Source organism: Podarcis liolepis (genome assembly GCF_965112155.1).
Source record: "Podarcis liolepis genome assembly, chromosome: 16".
In the NCBI taxonomy this organism is placed as follows: Eukaryota; Metazoa; Chordata; class Lepidosauria; order Squamata; family Lacertidae; genus Podarcis; species Podarcis liolepis.
Genome location: NC_139567.1, coordinates 37,688,679 through 37,705,252, shown reverse-complemented (window position 1 = coordinate 37,705,252; position 16,574 = coordinate 37,688,679). Strand labels below are relative to the sequence as shown.

Sequence of the window (16,574 nt, the reverse complement as noted above, 5' to 3'; positions counted from 1 at the left end):
TGTGTAGAGATGAATGGAACTGTCCCTTTTCAGTTCTTCATTCTTCTGATCTTAAATTCAGTTCCCAACATTCCTGTCACAATTTGTGATTAAAAAATAGTAATACAGTGGTACCTTGCAAGACGAATGCCTCGCAAGACGGAAAACTCGCAAAACGAAAGGGTTTTTGGTTTTTTGAGTTGCTTCGCAAGACGATTTTCCCTATGGGCTTGCTTTGCAAGAGAGAAACATCTTGCAAGTTTGTTTCCTTTTTCTTAAAACCGTTAATACAGTTGCGACTTGACTTCGAGGAGCAACTCATAGAACGCGGTGTGGTAGCCTTTTTTGAGGTTTTTGAAGACTTTGGTGATTTTTGAAGCTTTTCCAAAACTTTTCTGACACCGTGCTTCGCAAGACGGAAAGAACCGCAAGACAAAAAAACTCGCCAAGTCCTAGGCGCTGAGGTTTTACCCACAGCGCCACCCGCATCCCTTTTATTTGCTTATATTACATTAGTGTTAAGAGGCAGATTAACTACTGAGACAAGCAAAAAGTTTGGTTGTTGATATGGAAAGTCCAAAGCCACTTGAAAGAAGGGCACCTAGCAGTTCACTTCCCCAGTACAGACCAAGCTGAGCAGTAAGATCTTCTGAGGAAAGTCTGCTGGTCATTCTGCAGCTAATGGATTCTCGCTTGGTAACAACACAAAAGTGGGCCTTCTCAGTGGTGGCACCCACCTTTGGAATGGCTCCCCCTTCAGCATTTGAGAGGCTGAGATTGGTAATCAGCTTTAAAGCCTCTTAAAGACGTGTGTGTGTTTCTGTACTACTCAGTTTTATCGATGGTGTATTCATTTTTATTCTCTTTTTTTAAGCAGTGTATTATATTTGATTTTTTATTATATTTTATGCAGTGCTATTTTTCTAGAAAAAGAGGTGCTGGAACTCACCATGAACCAGTATACCAGTTTCTGGGTATCACAAGTGGGGAGAGACAGTACAGGTGTGCTCCGATCCTGTTTGCCTGCTTCCCAAAGGCATCTGCTTGGCCACTGTGATGCTGCTGGTATAACTGAGGGCATTTGGTCTGATCCAGCTGCAGGGCTCTCCTTACAGCACTTCTGCCCTCACCTGGCTCCCCACACCTGTTGCATCATTCCCTCTTGATTTTAGCCCTAGGAATTAATTGCCCCAAGGAGCCACCAGCTGTTATCTTCATGGTGTAGATAACAGTAAGTCAGATGGGAAAGAGCTCCCCATCCCAGTAAAAAAAATACCCCTACCCTTGTGGTGAATGCAAAGTGGTAGTGATGTTCTGCCTGAATTGGGGGCTGAAGCAAACCTTTGTAGACTAATTTCTGATATCACTCTGGATAGAGTCATACTGCATCCCCCCCCCCAATACAAAATTAGAAATACATTGAAGAACTATATGCTATCAGGTCCTTGCGCCTCTTCAGGCAGCTCTAATATTCTTTGTAAAAGAAAAGAGTGATAAGCTTTTTTGAATCAAGGAACCTAGAGATGCAGAAGGCTGGTTTTTAATAATTAGTACCATGGTGCAGCTCCCAAGAGAACAAAGCCATGCCAGCCTTTCTCAACACCCTCGATTTAAAATAGCCAGTAAATGAAATAAAAAATAGTCATTTAAAATATGGAAAGCCCCAGTTTCCAAGGCAATTGCATCCGACGGGCAGTTAAACACCTCTTGTTAGCCAAAACCATAATGGTCAAGTTGATGCTAGTTGGTGGTGGCCTGATAAATGGTTTGATGCTTTAGTTTTTAAGAGTCCCGGTGACTCTTTTTGCAAGCACCCACCTGGCGGGGACTGTGGAAAAATAATCCATGAATCCCTGGGAGCTATGAGGTCACACACATCCTTCTGAAGTCTTTCTTGAAACTTTGCCTTTCAGAGTTCTGATGCACAGGAGACAAGCATGATTAAAAGAATGGGGCATCTAGTTATCAAGAAAAGACCCTTCATGCCAGGTAGGCTTATGTCTCCTCCCTAGCAGATGTGGAAATGCGTAGAACACCTTGTCCGCTGTAACAGAGTAATTAAGGAATGATGATTGACTAACCAGAGCATATGGGCACCTTTTTGAGATGAATGCAGGTAAGGGAAGTGGAAAAATAGACATTAACAGCTAGGTGTCAGGCGATTGATGCAAATGACACATCATACAACACTGTTCAAAACAGATTTTTTTATTATTTTTTTCTGAGACAAACACATTGATTTTCTGGACCACAGTAGAGGATGGAAACCTTTCACAAACTTATTTATTTGAAAATACAAATATAAAATTATACTTTCCACATCTGTGATGTGAGAGACCCCCATCCATGTAGTATATTTTTACAACAGGGCTTCGGAAAGCCATACACAGAGACCTGAAAGATGCTTGATATATATAGATACACGTATATATATATATGTATGTATATATATATTTATATATGTATATAAAAAGTCACTACCAAAGTTCGCATCAGTTCATACTAAAATATAAAAGGAAGGGGCTAGGCCTGGCCACTGTGTCGTTGTTGATTAAGTACATTTAGAACCACCTGAAAATGCTGAGATTTTGCATTGGATTTACTGATGGAATTCAAAACGTACAACATATACAGTGAGATTATTTTGCTATCACTAGAATTCAATTGACACTCACATCCCACACATGTGTGGTGGTGTTGGCATATGTACAAACACAGGTTATTCTATAGCACGGGTGACTTCTTTTTTTTGTTTGTTTGTTTTTGTCTGAAACAAAATTATATTAAGACAATACATTCTGATTGTTTGGTAACTGGCAAACAGATCACTTTGATTTTGAATTCCTTTTATTTTTTGGTAATTTTTTTTATTACAGTATTAAAGTATTGCTTAGCTTGCAGAATCTCATGTAGTGCTTGCACACAGTGAGAAAATGGATTGGAATTAGATTCTGCGCACTTTATGAAACTCTACAGTGTATTGATGCAGATTTTTTGGGAATCTGCCAGTGTGTCTAAGGCCCCCTGTCACTCAAAACATAGTTAGACTAGCTTCGGTTTGCTCTTCCAACCATTTTGCTTTTCAGAAAAAAACCCAAAACAAAACAAAAAGGAAACCTTTCAAAACAAATACACCCAAGAGTAAAAAATAAGTAGTTAGTATTTTTTTTTGTAAACAATTTCATATGCAATATATATATTACACAACCATGGCTGACCTTCAAGAAAAAAATGTAGGAAAACTATATTGCTTTAGTTTTGTTTTATGTTGCATTGAATTAGATGGCAAATGAAACAGGGTGGTTTGGTGGCTGGAGTCCCTAGCCCTCATTCACACTCAAGATTGAAAGAATCGTACAGGGTTAATAGCTGGGTGATGGAGAAGAGAAAATTAAAAAAAGTCTGTACACCTTTCAGGTCATTATTATTTACCAACAATTACCCAATGATTCAACTAGCCTAGCAAGATGTGTAACATTCATCAGCTTGTGTATATACTGCTGTACAAGGGGAAAAAAATTACAGCAACAGAGCCATGCTACCTTAAAGTCCAAGCTACAAATTCAAATTAAAATGAACATTATGTAGAATAGGAAACAAAAAAGGGACAGGTTGCTCTTCATTTTAATCAAGTTAAGATTGGATGGGCTGTGTTTTGTTTCCCCTCTCCACACCTTCGGTGGGAGGAGAAACAGGCAATGTGAATTAAAAACTCCCAATATCCCGTGAGTGAAATTCTGGCCCTCTATTCAAGTCAGTAGCAAAAAAGAAAAGTATGCCAGGATTTCATGCCAAGCTCTTTCCAAACTTTTAGATCAATTTTGACATCCAAACGCCACGGAAACAAGCAGAGAATTTCTCATAGAGTTTCCTGGCCTCTGGTTTTTCACAAGATTGTTTTAAAAATTAACTTTTAACTTGAGGCACAAAGCAGCATTTTTCCAATGCTTTCTCCATGGAGGTGTGTAAAGAATCCACCACAGTACTTGAGTGGTGCTTTTCAATCCCTGTTTACACCATTCTGCTCCTGCCTTTTGGTTTTTGCTAACTCCAAGGCATTGTTTGGAAGGGGAAGTTTGGAACAAAATGATGAGATACTGAAGATGGGGCTTTTTGCCTGCTCACCTTGACTAAAATAATGACGCAGCTGAGCCTTCTGTGCTAAAATTAATTGTTTTCAAAAACAAACAAACGAACCCAAATCCTCTGAAACAGATTTCTAGATGAGTGAGGGAACTAAAATGAACCTTAGCCTAGGAAGCCACTTCAGAAACATACCAGGTTCCACACAAGTTGTGCTATGGGCCACTGGGGCTTTTCAAAAGGTATAGAAACATCTAAAACATATTCACACAGGTTATCAATTTTTTTCTTCTGAGCATTCTTTTTTAAAAAAATATTTTTTCTCTTAGTAAAATCATTTTATTATACCATGCCTCCCTCTTTTTTATTTTAAAAAATAAATTAAAAAAATCCAGTTTTGCATATCTAGCGTTAGCATTTAAGGTAGTATGGCACACCCTCTTTATAAAAGTCAAAGGGTGGGGGAATCTATAAAATGCCGCAGTGGTTTTGCTAGCATTTTTTTTCCTTCTTCTTCTTCTTTTTTTTTTTAACATTGTGAGACCTTTGGTTAGTTGAAACCACATGAGATCAGCAGAAAGAAAAAACACAAAAAGAAAATTTAAGTTTAAAAAAAAACACCTGCCCAAAATTATTATCATTTCGTTTTGTCTTAAATAAGAGAAAGTTCTATCCTTACTGGTCCTAAATCTGAATAACTACATCTATGTATTTAACCTTAATTACGATACAACTACCAATATGTACTAGAAGAGGAAGAAAGAGAAGAAAAGAGAAGGGGTTGGGGTTTGTCACTACACTAGCATCAGGACAGCACTCTTACAAGATAGTCATTTTTATACATTATTAACATACAACAATGATCAAATAATCTGCTATGAGGTGACAGGGAATGAATGACGAGGAGGAACACATGGTAGTATACAGTACAGGCACACGCTCCCGGGAACTCCTCACAGGAAAGCTCCATTGAAATGAATGGGAGCTGCGCAGAGCTCCTGGGAGGGAGAACTCTACATCATTTGAAAGGAGCCTTCAGAGAAGTCGTCCCTGATAGGTGGTACTCTGATGTCATCTACATTGATTAAAGAGTAATAAAAAAAAAATTCCCTGACTTTTTTTTTTTACACACTTGACTCTCAGGGAATTTGGTTTGCAGTTAATTACTTTTCTTTCTTTATTATTATTAATAGTATTATTATTATTTAGTGTACTACTTGATCAAGTCTCCATTTTAAAAAGCGTCCAGCATTCTGGCTTTTAAACCTGGTTGTTTTGAAATAAGAAAATAATAATAATAATAGTACAACCAAAGACATTACACAACCAACCAACAAACAAAAAACAACCCAAAACCAACAAACAACAAAGAAACCCATGTTTTTTGTTGTTTAAAAACAAGACCCTCCCCCGTCCTTACGGTTAGCATTATGGTGCCTCGGTGAGTGTTCAAAGATGCTTTGCTCTAACTTGTCTATTGAACAACTATGTTAGCCTACTTGTTAGTAAAGTTTTACAAAAATAGGAGCGCAGCAGCTTTTTTTTCTCTTAACAAATGTCGCATTCAGTGTCTTATTCTGGCTGTACCTAGAGTACCAAATTTATAAACGTAACAATTTAAAAAAATATTAATAAACCTTGTCAATATTAATGTTAAAAAAAAGAATATATCCACACTATAGTTATGCTTGTAATATCACCTACTGTGTTGTACTTCGAGTTGCTGTTGCTGGCCTATTTGACCCATATTTAAAAAATTAAATTAAAAAATATCCTTCATAAGACTCCTCCCCAGCAGAGGACCATATATATAACAGCCAAACATTAAACATGTGCAAATTGGAAATTGTCAGTTTTTCCCTACCAGTCACAGTGCAATGATGTTTTTTATACATTTTTTTTTCAAATCTGTTTTCATCTACAATAAATTAAATCTTCTCTTGCGTCTAGGGTGATAAACTTGTAGCACTGAGGTATTCAGAACAATATTTTCTTTTTTAAAAAAAAACAAAACTTTGCTTTCCCTAATTTGTTAATATAGGAAAGAATGGATGAGGTGAGAAGATGCAAGGCTTAATTTGCACCCCCTGCCCACAGCGTGGGAGCTTCCAAGTGGACTCGCTTGGCCAGAGAGCTATAGAAGGCGTCAGGGTGGCTGAAATGGATGGACAGTCAGTCAGGTGATCTAAAGAATGGTTAAAAAAAGTGTGCTTGGATTTTTAAATACCGTCTTAAATATTATATTTGTAGCTTTTTCAATCTTGGGAAAAGCAGTTTTTTTTCTCCTTCTTAACTTAAAAATGTAACTAGACTGTTACTTTATAAGCTGTGCACAGATGTCTAGTTAATATGCTGGTATGACGCTAGTACAGTTATAAGGTCTAACACCTACAGAGCAAGCTAAACAGTGTTGATCTAACTGCTATGGGCCAGCTCCGGCAGTCGATCTCAAACGTTTAAAAATGTCAGGGTGCGACCCACTGGGAGCTTTGCCGTTCCATGTGCTGGCGAGATGAATGGGAGCCAGGAAGGGCAGTTCCCTGCCCTTAGGCCTCTTCTGTTCATGCCAAAGCACTTGCAGAAGAGAAGCTTCCAGCAGATCGGGGGCCCCTAGTCTTTGTCTTTTTCTTCCGTTCAGTACAGAAACTGCCTTAGTCTGACTCCATCACAAAAATATTAAGCATTTCTCTTTTTTAATAGTTTATATGTAAGTTAATGGAATTGTATTTACAGTATTATTATTTTTTCAGAAATCACAATTTCAAAAAACCTTATATCGCCTCTTTTTCAACAACAAAAAAATGCACTTATAGAAAAAGGACGCACAAAAAACTTTGTGGTCCTTGCCTTATTGCCGAAAATAGATATAATTAGGTTAACTAATACAAAGAACTGCTAGAGATCTTGTTACTGAGCCAGCCTCCCATTCCCTATACAGCATAAATAGAATATGTCCGCTCACTTGTCTTGCTTGCTCTACTTCTAAATTCAGTGTGTGCTAAATTCCACCTGAAAAAAGTTTTTTTTAGCTTCAGAATTGGTACCAGTCAACTGAGAATCGTGTTACCACTTCAGCTTCTTTTAAGCGACAAAAGTACATAAAACAAAATAAAGGGGTGGGAGGTTATTAAAAAGCAAAGCCCCCCCTCCAAAAAAATCCTCGTAATATATAAACAGTTATATTATGGTTAGGCTTTTTCTAAATACACAAAGTAGTAGGTCTACGTGACTACAAGCCTATGTCAAAATACTACAAAAGAGTGATTAAAATAGATTTCAAAGGGGGAAAAACATCAAGAAAAATAATAAAATGAACAAAATGGATTATATATATATACACATATTCTTTTCTTTAAAAAGCTGTTGTTCTATATAGTACAGCAGGTTTGTGAGATGATAGAGATTGTGGACAACCCAAGTCCGCTGAATGCCACCTCCAGTTTGTGTGGGTTATTGGTGATGATGCAATGCTCAAAGTCTGATTGATGATGTATCACCTAAACATGGAACCATTCAGAAACTTCGCCCTGTCTTGCCTGGACATCCAGATATACTCTACAGCGCGTTTTTGGAAAAGGAAAAAAAGAGAGAAAGTGTGTGAATAGATAAAAACAACAACAATTATAGCCAACACTTCAGAGACATGTTACTAGTTCTAGGGGCCTTTTTATGGGTTTTATGGTCACACTTTGAAGGTGGTGAACCTGGGATGTCATTTGTTTCCCAACAGGCCACCATACATTTGTCTTAAAGGGCGAGGGACTTATGCATGTTGATATCCAGAGCTGTGTCTAACCAACCAGGTTAAGAATATCAAAATGCTGCACCACATCAGCTCAAGTTCAGAAACAGGGGAAGTGGATTCTGGTGCTTAAATACACTATGCAATTATGTTGTATGCCTCCTTATTCTGTGATTCACAGGGAGCTATTCGGCGCGCACAAGTCCCCTCCCCTGACTGGTGGAAAGCAGATTTAGCCTCCCCACTCCCAACTTCTGAAATGTTAGTGGGCGCAGCTTCCAGGTATAAGGTCAGAATTTAATCTTTTTTGTTTTTCTTTTTTAAAATTCTTAGGGAATCTGATTTCGGTGGCTAATATCAAATTCTCCAGCTTTCTGCCGCTCTAATGGCACCGCAGCATACACACAGAGTCTATTATTCATGTGGTAACTGCACCTATCTGCCGAGAAATGTGATAGGGAAAGAAGAACTGGGGTGATTGAGACTCTTAGGCAAATGACCTACAAGGGGCGCTTAGATGGTAACTTACACATAATATGAATTACCCTTAAAACAGAAACAGGCAGGGAGCTAATGCTGCAAACAGGGACTCTCTGCTTCTAGGTCCATGCAAGAAAATCAGGGTTCTGTTAAGTGCCAGGGATGTTAATATTGACAATAACTTGGTCCCAGGGCCATAGCTCAGTGGCAGAACACATGCTTTATATGCAAAAGGTCTCAGGTTCAAGTTCTGATATCTCCAGGTACAGCTGGGAGAGACCCCGTCTGAAACCCTGAAAAACTGCTGCCAACCCGTGTAGATAGCACCGAGCCATTTACATGGTCCAATGTGTCTGACTCAGTATAAGGCACCTTCCTATGTTCCAAGTGTTGTCTTCCTTTTAAGGCCGTGCACTGTGGAGCCACAAGGTCCTCAAAATTAGAGACAAACCCTTTAAAATTTTTATAGGTTGGAGTTACTTGTGAGTGAGAAGAACTTCTGTTTCCTTGGGGTTCTTGGAAGGAAGTCATGTGTCTGAGATGGCCCCTCCTACTGCGTGTTGCCCCAAAAGAGTTTTTCTTCATACCATCCTTATGGGCTTTGGAGACATCATCCCTGTTGGCCAGCTCCTCCACCCACAACCTGCCCCTGCATGTTTATCATGGATTCCTGGGGGAATCTACTGCTGGTGCATTCAGCTTTCCCATCACCTTAGGCAGGAAGTAGTGTCGCTTGTTGACTAGTTTGTGTGATGGTTTATGTTTCCTGGTATGCCCCATTCAGCTTTTCATAACTCTTGAACATGGAGAGTGATGCATGGCCATGCAGTGCCGCTGGTCTGGAAAGGCAGCTTTTGGCTTACAGCAGTTCCAGGAGCCTCCTTGCTTTGACCTCTCTGGAGAGGGAGCACTGAAGAGAGCTTCAGCCCTAGGCATTCTAACTTCCTGCTGTATGCCTTCTTGAACAGGCTGGCCTTGCTGGTTCCATGCCTTATGGAATGTGCCACTAAGATGGACCACTTGTGTCCAGAAGATGGAGAATAGGAAAGAGGAGGGAGAAGAGGAAGAGGGCAGAAGGAATGCTGACTTAATGCATCATTCTTCCTTCAATGGGACTTGTGTACTTATTTACCCCTTTCCAGTCCTGGACAGGGGGACTGCAATGGTAGGGAAGGGCCTGTTGCTGGTGTGGACCTGGCAGAATTCCTTTTCCCCAGACAAACGCAGTATTGAGAGGACTTAACCCCCTCCACTGACAGTTCACTTGCAGCCCAGGGCTTTAGCCTTCCTTGGACGTGGCTTGGAGGGCTATCCTGTTCACCTGCTTCAGAGGCCTCTGGTTCTTAAAACACGTTTCCCTTTGAGGGTGACTTTGCCCTGCTGCGGGGCATAGTGTTTGGCTGCTGATGCCAGCCAAGGCTGAGATGCGGGTGGGGAGAGATCCAAATGGGCTCTGCAGGCTTCTCCATCACCTCAGTGAATCTCATGGTGCCTGCTTGCTGTGATGAGCAATTGTGCCAACCCTCTCAGCCATCTGGGCACAATGTTCTCCACCGTCCCACTTGGGGCTCCTCTCTTTCTCTGCCTCCTCCTCTTCTGTGCAATTGTGCCAGTGTGAACCACAAACCTCCTGTGCTACAGGAGCAGCCTCCCAAATGCCCCCAGTTCCTAACAGCAGGTGGGGAATGAAAGGGGAGGCAGGGAGAGAGAGAAACACACAGAAGAAGAAAATACAGAAGACAAGCTAGGAGCTCAAGTTGATCCCAACCATCCAGCTCATGAGGCAGGGTGGTCTGGTGAGAAGGATGTTCCCTCCCCCTGGGTAGTCTCATCTACTTGGGACCATAATTGGATCCAGCCAGAGGGAGGAGCCATCCCAGACACATGGCTGCGCTCCAGGAACCTGTGGGGGAACTTCATTTACACATTTTTTAGAAAAGTAAGAGATGTTGTTGGCAAACAACTTGGATAAAAAGCATGCCAACAGTTGATGTAAAGTCTTCCTTTTTCTGAAACAGGCCCTCTTCACAGGACTTCAAAACCAAGTATGAAGGTGAACCTGTGCTCTTTGATGGAGGTGGTGGTGGGTGCATTGAAGGGCAAAAATAAAGAGCGTGACATGACAAGGGAAGAGAGAGTGGCGTGTAACTAAGCGCCCTGGTGGAGTTAAGAAAGAGGCATGCTGCATTTGTAATAATGACTTGGATATGGAAGTGATTGTTATTGAATCCCACTGGTACCTAATTTTTTTATTTTTCTTACTGGCTTCAGACAATATAATCAGTGAGAATGAGACAACTAAATAACGCGTGTTCACACTGCCTCTCTAAAAATTAACTTCATGTTTCTATCCACCAAGTTCTTTATTCATTCTACTTGGCCTGGTGCCAGAAGGGATACCTTCTCCCAACACACCTGAAATCAGGCCTCACATATCAAGAAGTTCCCTAGAAGACGTTCTCAGAGCAAGGCCCTGGGTTTAAGGCAAGGCAGCAAAAGTCATTTGTGGCAAAGTCCTACTTGAAAACAACAGAGCAAAACTTGAGTCACAGCTAACTCAAATCATGCTGGTGTCAGTAGGAATTAGCCATGGCTAGGTTTTTTTGCCAGTTTGTGCCCACTCAGCTATCAGGCTCTGGGTCTGTTTCAAGCAAGGCCTCTCTCTGGAAACCTCTTGAGTAGCTTGGCTTTTCCAATAGGCTTATGGGAAGCTGTCAGACAAGGCAGCTGCAGTGGATGGAGGTAGCACAGCCTGACACCTCTGAGCTTCTGATCCCCAAGCTTCTTTCCTGCTTGGTTGTCTTGGTGTTTAGGGGGAGACGTGAAAAATACAGGTTGGAGAGGAAGCTATGAACCAGTAAATCTTGGTTCAAAGCTTAGCTCAGCCATGAACTGAGCTATGCTAGTACCTCTGCCTCAACTCCAATCTGCAGCTCTTCCTACCTACCTACCATGCAGTGCTGTTGTGAGAATTACTGAAATGTTGTGTGCGAAGGACTTCACTGGACTCCAATGTTAAGCATAAAAATAATGATTGGCAGAAGTATGTGGACCAAATGGTACAACCTTTCTGTAACTGGGAACAGGTTAGGAAAGGCTATCCAGGGTCCGTTAATGCCTGAAGATGTGTGTTTGTGTGGTTGTCAAGAAGAAACAAGGATTGCCGCAAAAGGTATTCTCAACAAGGCTCACAGAGGACTAGATGTCTCTGAAGCTACAGCAGAAGATACCTAGTGGAGTGAAGAAAACATGGCGCACAAATTACAGAGATGCTCTTCATTTGAAATGGGCTTATTTCAGCCACTGCTTATTGCCTTGTTAATGGCGGTTACAGCGCTCATGTGGGTACTGGGTGAATTAATGCCGTATGGTTACCTGGTTAACACTTGTTAGCACCAAAACACCATTTTTAATTGCTCATGTAGTGTTTTTTTCTGTGAACCTGGTTGCTATTAGTAACTTGAACATAATAAGCAAGCAACCGTTAATGGCACCAGTTTGAGACCCTGATTCACCTAGAATGGTGTCCTGGTTTTCTTTTTGTTGTATCTCACTGCCAGTCACTTAGATCATACTCCACAGAAACATATACTTATACTGAGTCAGACCATTGGTGCATCCACCTCAGGCAGCAGCTCCCCAGGATTTTAGGTGGGCAAATATTTCCCAGCCCTACCTGGAGATTGAACCAGGGACCATTTGCTTGCAGGGCAGATGCTTGACCACTGAATTATGGCCCTTCCCCAACTGCATGTTCTAAAGGTTAGTGACGAGTACAGAATTTATTTATTTCACTACATGTAATACCCTGTCTTTCTTCCACCATAGAGCTCAAGCTGGCATATATGGGATTCTCAGGCACTAACCAGACTCAGACCTGCTTAGTTTCAGCAAGGTATCTTTATCGCGTGCCCTCAAGTCACACTCTGGGTATGATGCAGAGCATGTGCCTGATGAGAATCATGGAGCATTGTTATGTGTTTTGCAAGGGGGTGAGGTGTTGAACAGATGCAACTCAAATGCCTTAGCATCCTTGAGAACCTTTTTAAAAACTCATTTGTTCATGGTCGAAAAACCTTGGGTCACTTAAACCACACCACCATATACTTATTCACCCCTCTGACATTCCTAAAGCATTTCACAAGCATCATGCCAAATTCTCCTAATTTCAGCAATCATTATTTTAATTCCATGCGCTGATTTGGAATTTAGAAGGCATGCAATTAGCAGCAAAATAAAGCATTCACCACATTTAGATATATGTGTATATAATCTGGTCATGGACTGTTTTCTAGGAGTTGTTTTTACTCTTTAGACTGAATATTTATAATTTGATATGCAAAGACCCCACATTGGGGTGGTCAGTTGAAGGGTAGGAAACAGGCAGAGATCCAGATAGGACATTAGTAAGTGTATAGTTTTAATTTGAGGTAGCTGTTCTGAAAGTACTAACAGTCCTTCTTGTGCTACAGGATTTGACATAGCACTTAGAGGTGGATTTGAAGCAGTAAAGCATTGCACTTTTGAATGCTGCTTTTTCCACAAGTCTCTAGTCCACATTAATGGTACTTATTTAAAAAAATGCTCAGAGAAGGTTGAGGATTCCTCAACAGCTCTTTGTATCTGAATAATCAAATCGATTGCATAAAAATGAAATAAATGTAAAGACACTTAGCAAAATTTGCTCAGGATCCCTTTCCGCTTTCCATCCCAGAAAACTGAATAATAATAATAATAATAATAATAATAATAATAATAATATTACAAGGAAAAAAGGATTTAAAGACAGGAAGAAAGAAGAGTGTAAGAATGTAAAAAAAAAATGACAAAATATAAGGGACATAGTTGAAAATATAAATGCTATATACTGGAATACCTCCAAGTGAGATGGCAACCAACCCTGTGTAACGTTTCAATGGTATCCATTTGTAAAAGCCGTTGCAATCAAAGGCCCCTAAAATTGTACAATTGTTAATGTCATCAGTGTGATACATGGGAAGAGATTGTGATTTTTATTTATTTTTTGCATGGATTTATCAAAAGTCTCAAGTGTGTGTGGTGCCAGCATGAATATTTAGAAAAGCTGCAATCTAGTCCTGCTAACATCTCTGTAGATTCAATTCTAGGGATATTTTTCCAAGATCACATCTGAAAAGTAAATTTCTTAAGCTGCTGTTAGTAAATGGATGGCGTGAAAGGTATTAAAAAGGCAGCTACTTTCTGTAGAATGTTATTGAACGTAAAATTAAAGAGCCAGCTGTGTGCAGGCACACACAAAATAATTTTAAAGGCCACATTAGTGCAGACAAAGCACAATGCTGAGTGCTGTATTATTCTTTGGAAGCCAGGCTGCTGCAAAAGGTCAACAGCGCACACGTTTTCAAGAACAACCCGATCTTTTCTTTCTTTAGGCGAAAAATGGAAATGAGGGGTGTTGCAAAGTGGCGATAGATGGCAGTTTAGATTGATGTAGGTCTTAACAGAATAATAATCTGTCTTTCACTGTACAGCTGATCCAATGGGATTTTGCAAGTTACCCAGCTGACATTACAAGGGGAATGGAATTAAAACAAAAACCATACATGTCCGGGTGTTAACATTTTTAACGCAGTAAAACACTTTTGGAACTTTGTCTGCACTTTGGGTTAATTAGGGTATAGCTCCAGATACAAGAAAATGGACAGGAATAATCCGTTTGGCTTAAAATAATTTGGTTAACTGGCCACTAAACAGCATCAGACATTCATGCTAACACACACAATTGAACACAGTAGAATTGAGATGGGGGGGGGGGACTTGCATGCAAATTTGTTGAGCAAAATTTCCACTTGAAAATTAGTAATTTTCCGCTTCCAAATTAATAATCACACCACATTAATACTAAAACATCTTGTATTGGCTTGAGAAAAAAAATACGTTAAAAACTTTTTTGCAGATGAACAGATTTAAAGCAACAACTTCAGTTCTTTATAAATTGGATTCACATAACCATTCCTCCACCCACACACTATGCAACCTTTTTCCACCTTCCAAAAATGGATTAGATCTTAAAACTGAATACGAAATAATGGCACAGAAAGAAGCCCCTGTTCTGGTGATGTGAATCCATTCACTCATGGGTAGCTGGTAAGGTGCAGAGCAAGGCAACTTTCCATGCTAAGTGTTATTATATCAGTACTTCATTTCTAGCCCAGCTAAAATTTAAAAAAGTGATACAGGCCATTCCTTGCTTCCTGTTTTAAGGTTATAGGAGTGTTCCTGCAAATTGCTCCTATGCATATTCATACATCTACTTTTGACAAAGGGTTAGGGTGCAAGGAGCTGCTCCCAGATTATTGGGAGCATGAGCAGAGTTATCAACCTTTAAAACTTTTGGGATATGGAAGTTGCTTGGAGGAGTACAGATAGATCTCATCTTACACTGATTTTACATACGTGATTCCAGCGTTACACAGACCACAGAAAAAAAATTAAAATGAGGAGTGGGAGATCAGGGAAAACCCCCAGGAAGGCCGTCTAAGGTTATGCAATGGCTCCTGTGAGATCTCACGGGAGCCCTCCAGGGCCTTCCAGAGCCCAATAAGCAAAGTGGGTTGGGGGGGGCAAGGCCCACGCAGTGACGACTTTAGACAGGGAGGGATGGTTGTGAAGAGCTGTTCCGGGGATCGTTCTGCCTTTGTGCAATTTCCCTTATATGCACAATAGCCGGAATGTAACATGTAAGTGGAGATCTACCTGTACTTTAGGATCTCAAAATTAGCTCATGTAAGCATTTTTGTGGGGGTGGGGTGGGGTGGCTTATAGCCAGAAAAAAAACTTAAGCACACCTTTGGAAATTAAGCACTCCTGTTTTTGTAGGATTGTGGCATTTGTTATCTTTCAGCTGCTCGAGTGGGAGCACTAAAGTGAGATCTCTCACCTGGGTAAGATTGCTATGAAAAAAACTTAACAGGTTTCCTTAAACAGAAGCGCACACACATTGCTAAAATTAAAAAAAAGACATACTTGGTGTGCTGTGCAGGTTGATGGATCAGAGGAAATCTCTGCCCCCCCCTTACAGAAATAAATACACAGTGCAACTTCTGTCAAATGGACACCTCTCAGCAGCTGACATTTATCTGGAATAACGGAGCACAATGCAAGTCCAGTATCTGGCAAAAGATCTGAATATGTGGTCTGGCTGAAGGAAGTCTGATTGTACCTTGCAAGGGAAGTGTAACGGTTTGCTGTTACAATCAAAAGAAAGTGAAGCTTCAGGTATATGGAATCCATAGAGGATGCCGGGGCAAAGGCAGAGCCACACAAATAGATTCAATTTAGCTTCTAATACACGTGACAGGCAAGAGTCCTGGCTTTGAAGGCCTATTTAGAAAGTGTAGTAGCTTCTCTAACAGGAGCCTACCCTGACAGCGGTGGGAGGGATTGCACTCGTTGGCAGCTAACTCTGCTCATTTCAGAGCCCAGGACACGCTAGGAGGAGAAACGGGGAAACAAAGAGGACTACTTACAGCAATTCCATGCCCAAAGCCGGAGCCAGGCTGGGGGCTGGCAGCACTTATGTAGTTACCAACACCGGAGTCTTGACTGGCTGTACCGTAGAGGTCTGCAACGGGACCCGGGCTGTTCGCCCCTGGGAATCCTCCGGGCCGGGCTGGGTTGGAGCCTGCCGGGGAAGCGGGTGCGCCAAAATTCGGTTGAGCACTGTAGCTATTCAAGACTGGTGTGCAGAGAATAAAGCTGGGTATGAGGCCAGAAGCCGAGCATGCACAGTTATTACAAAGCCAAACACTAAAAAAAGAAAAGAAAACAGCCTAGGTCCAACTTCTAACACTTAACCAAGGCCATGCGATAGGAGAGCAAGTACTCAATAATAGTCAGCCCATACTACTAAGAAGCTTGGAGCTCCAAATATATAGAAATATGTATAAAGAGAGAAGGAAAAAAAAAACACCATTCAACACACTACTGCAACCAGAGACGGTAGGTGCTCAGTTTCACCAAATTATCACAAAAATATATATTTTTCAACATCTGATTTGATGCTCATGCAGTAGTAAAACGAGTTTTCTAGATCTGGGCACGTCGAGACAGCATTCACATCCCATGCAAACTACAAAGGAACTAGTTTTAGACTACACATTGTGTTAATATTGATATTAAATGTTGATAAGCAAAGAAAGAAAACCGTTTTTTGGATCCACTGAAAACTTTCAGATGAAATATATGTCCTGTCCACCCACCCACTTTTTAGCTCTCAAGGTACATGAAGATTGGGAGGTTTGAAATGCTT

At 40.7% G+C, this 16,574-nt stretch overlaps 1 protein-coding gene and 1 long non-coding RNA gene across 53 annotated transcripts in view; one reads left to right on the top strand and one right to left on the bottom strand.

The window, feature by feature from the left end:
• Positions 1-7,204, top strand: part of LOC310695530 — a 44,487-nt gene extending 37,283 nt beyond the window's left edge. For all 4 annotated transcript variants that reach the window (XR_014520121.1, XR_014520122.1, XR_014520123.1 and 1 more), the window contains 2 exons: positions 1,893-1,968; positions 6,104-7,204. This is a non-coding gene — a long non-coding RNA (uncharacterized lncRNA). The remainder of the gene's footprint in view (positions 1-1,892; positions 1,969-6,103) is intronic.
• MSI2 (musashi RNA binding protein 2) overlaps positions 2,172-16,574 on the bottom strand; it is a 451,660-nt gene continuing 437,257 nt past the window's right edge. For 27 of the 49 annotated variants that reach the window (XM_083479991.1, XM_083479977.1, XM_083480001.1 and 24 more), the window contains 3 exons: positions 15,793-16,001; positions 13,161-13,238; positions 2,172-7,617 (listed from right to left, as the gene is read on the bottom strand). In XM_083479991.1, coding sequence (XP_083336117.1) covers positions 13,197-13,238; positions 15,793-16,001 — 251 coding nt within the window. In that variant the 3' untranslated portion in view covers positions 2,172-7,617; positions 13,161-13,196. Of the gene's footprint in view, positions 7,618-11,332; positions 11,515-13,160; positions 13,239-15,792; positions 16,002-16,574 lie in introns of those variants that run through there. The other 22 variants (XM_083479993.1, XM_083480006.1, XM_083480014.1 and 19 more) reach the window with 5 other exon arrangements.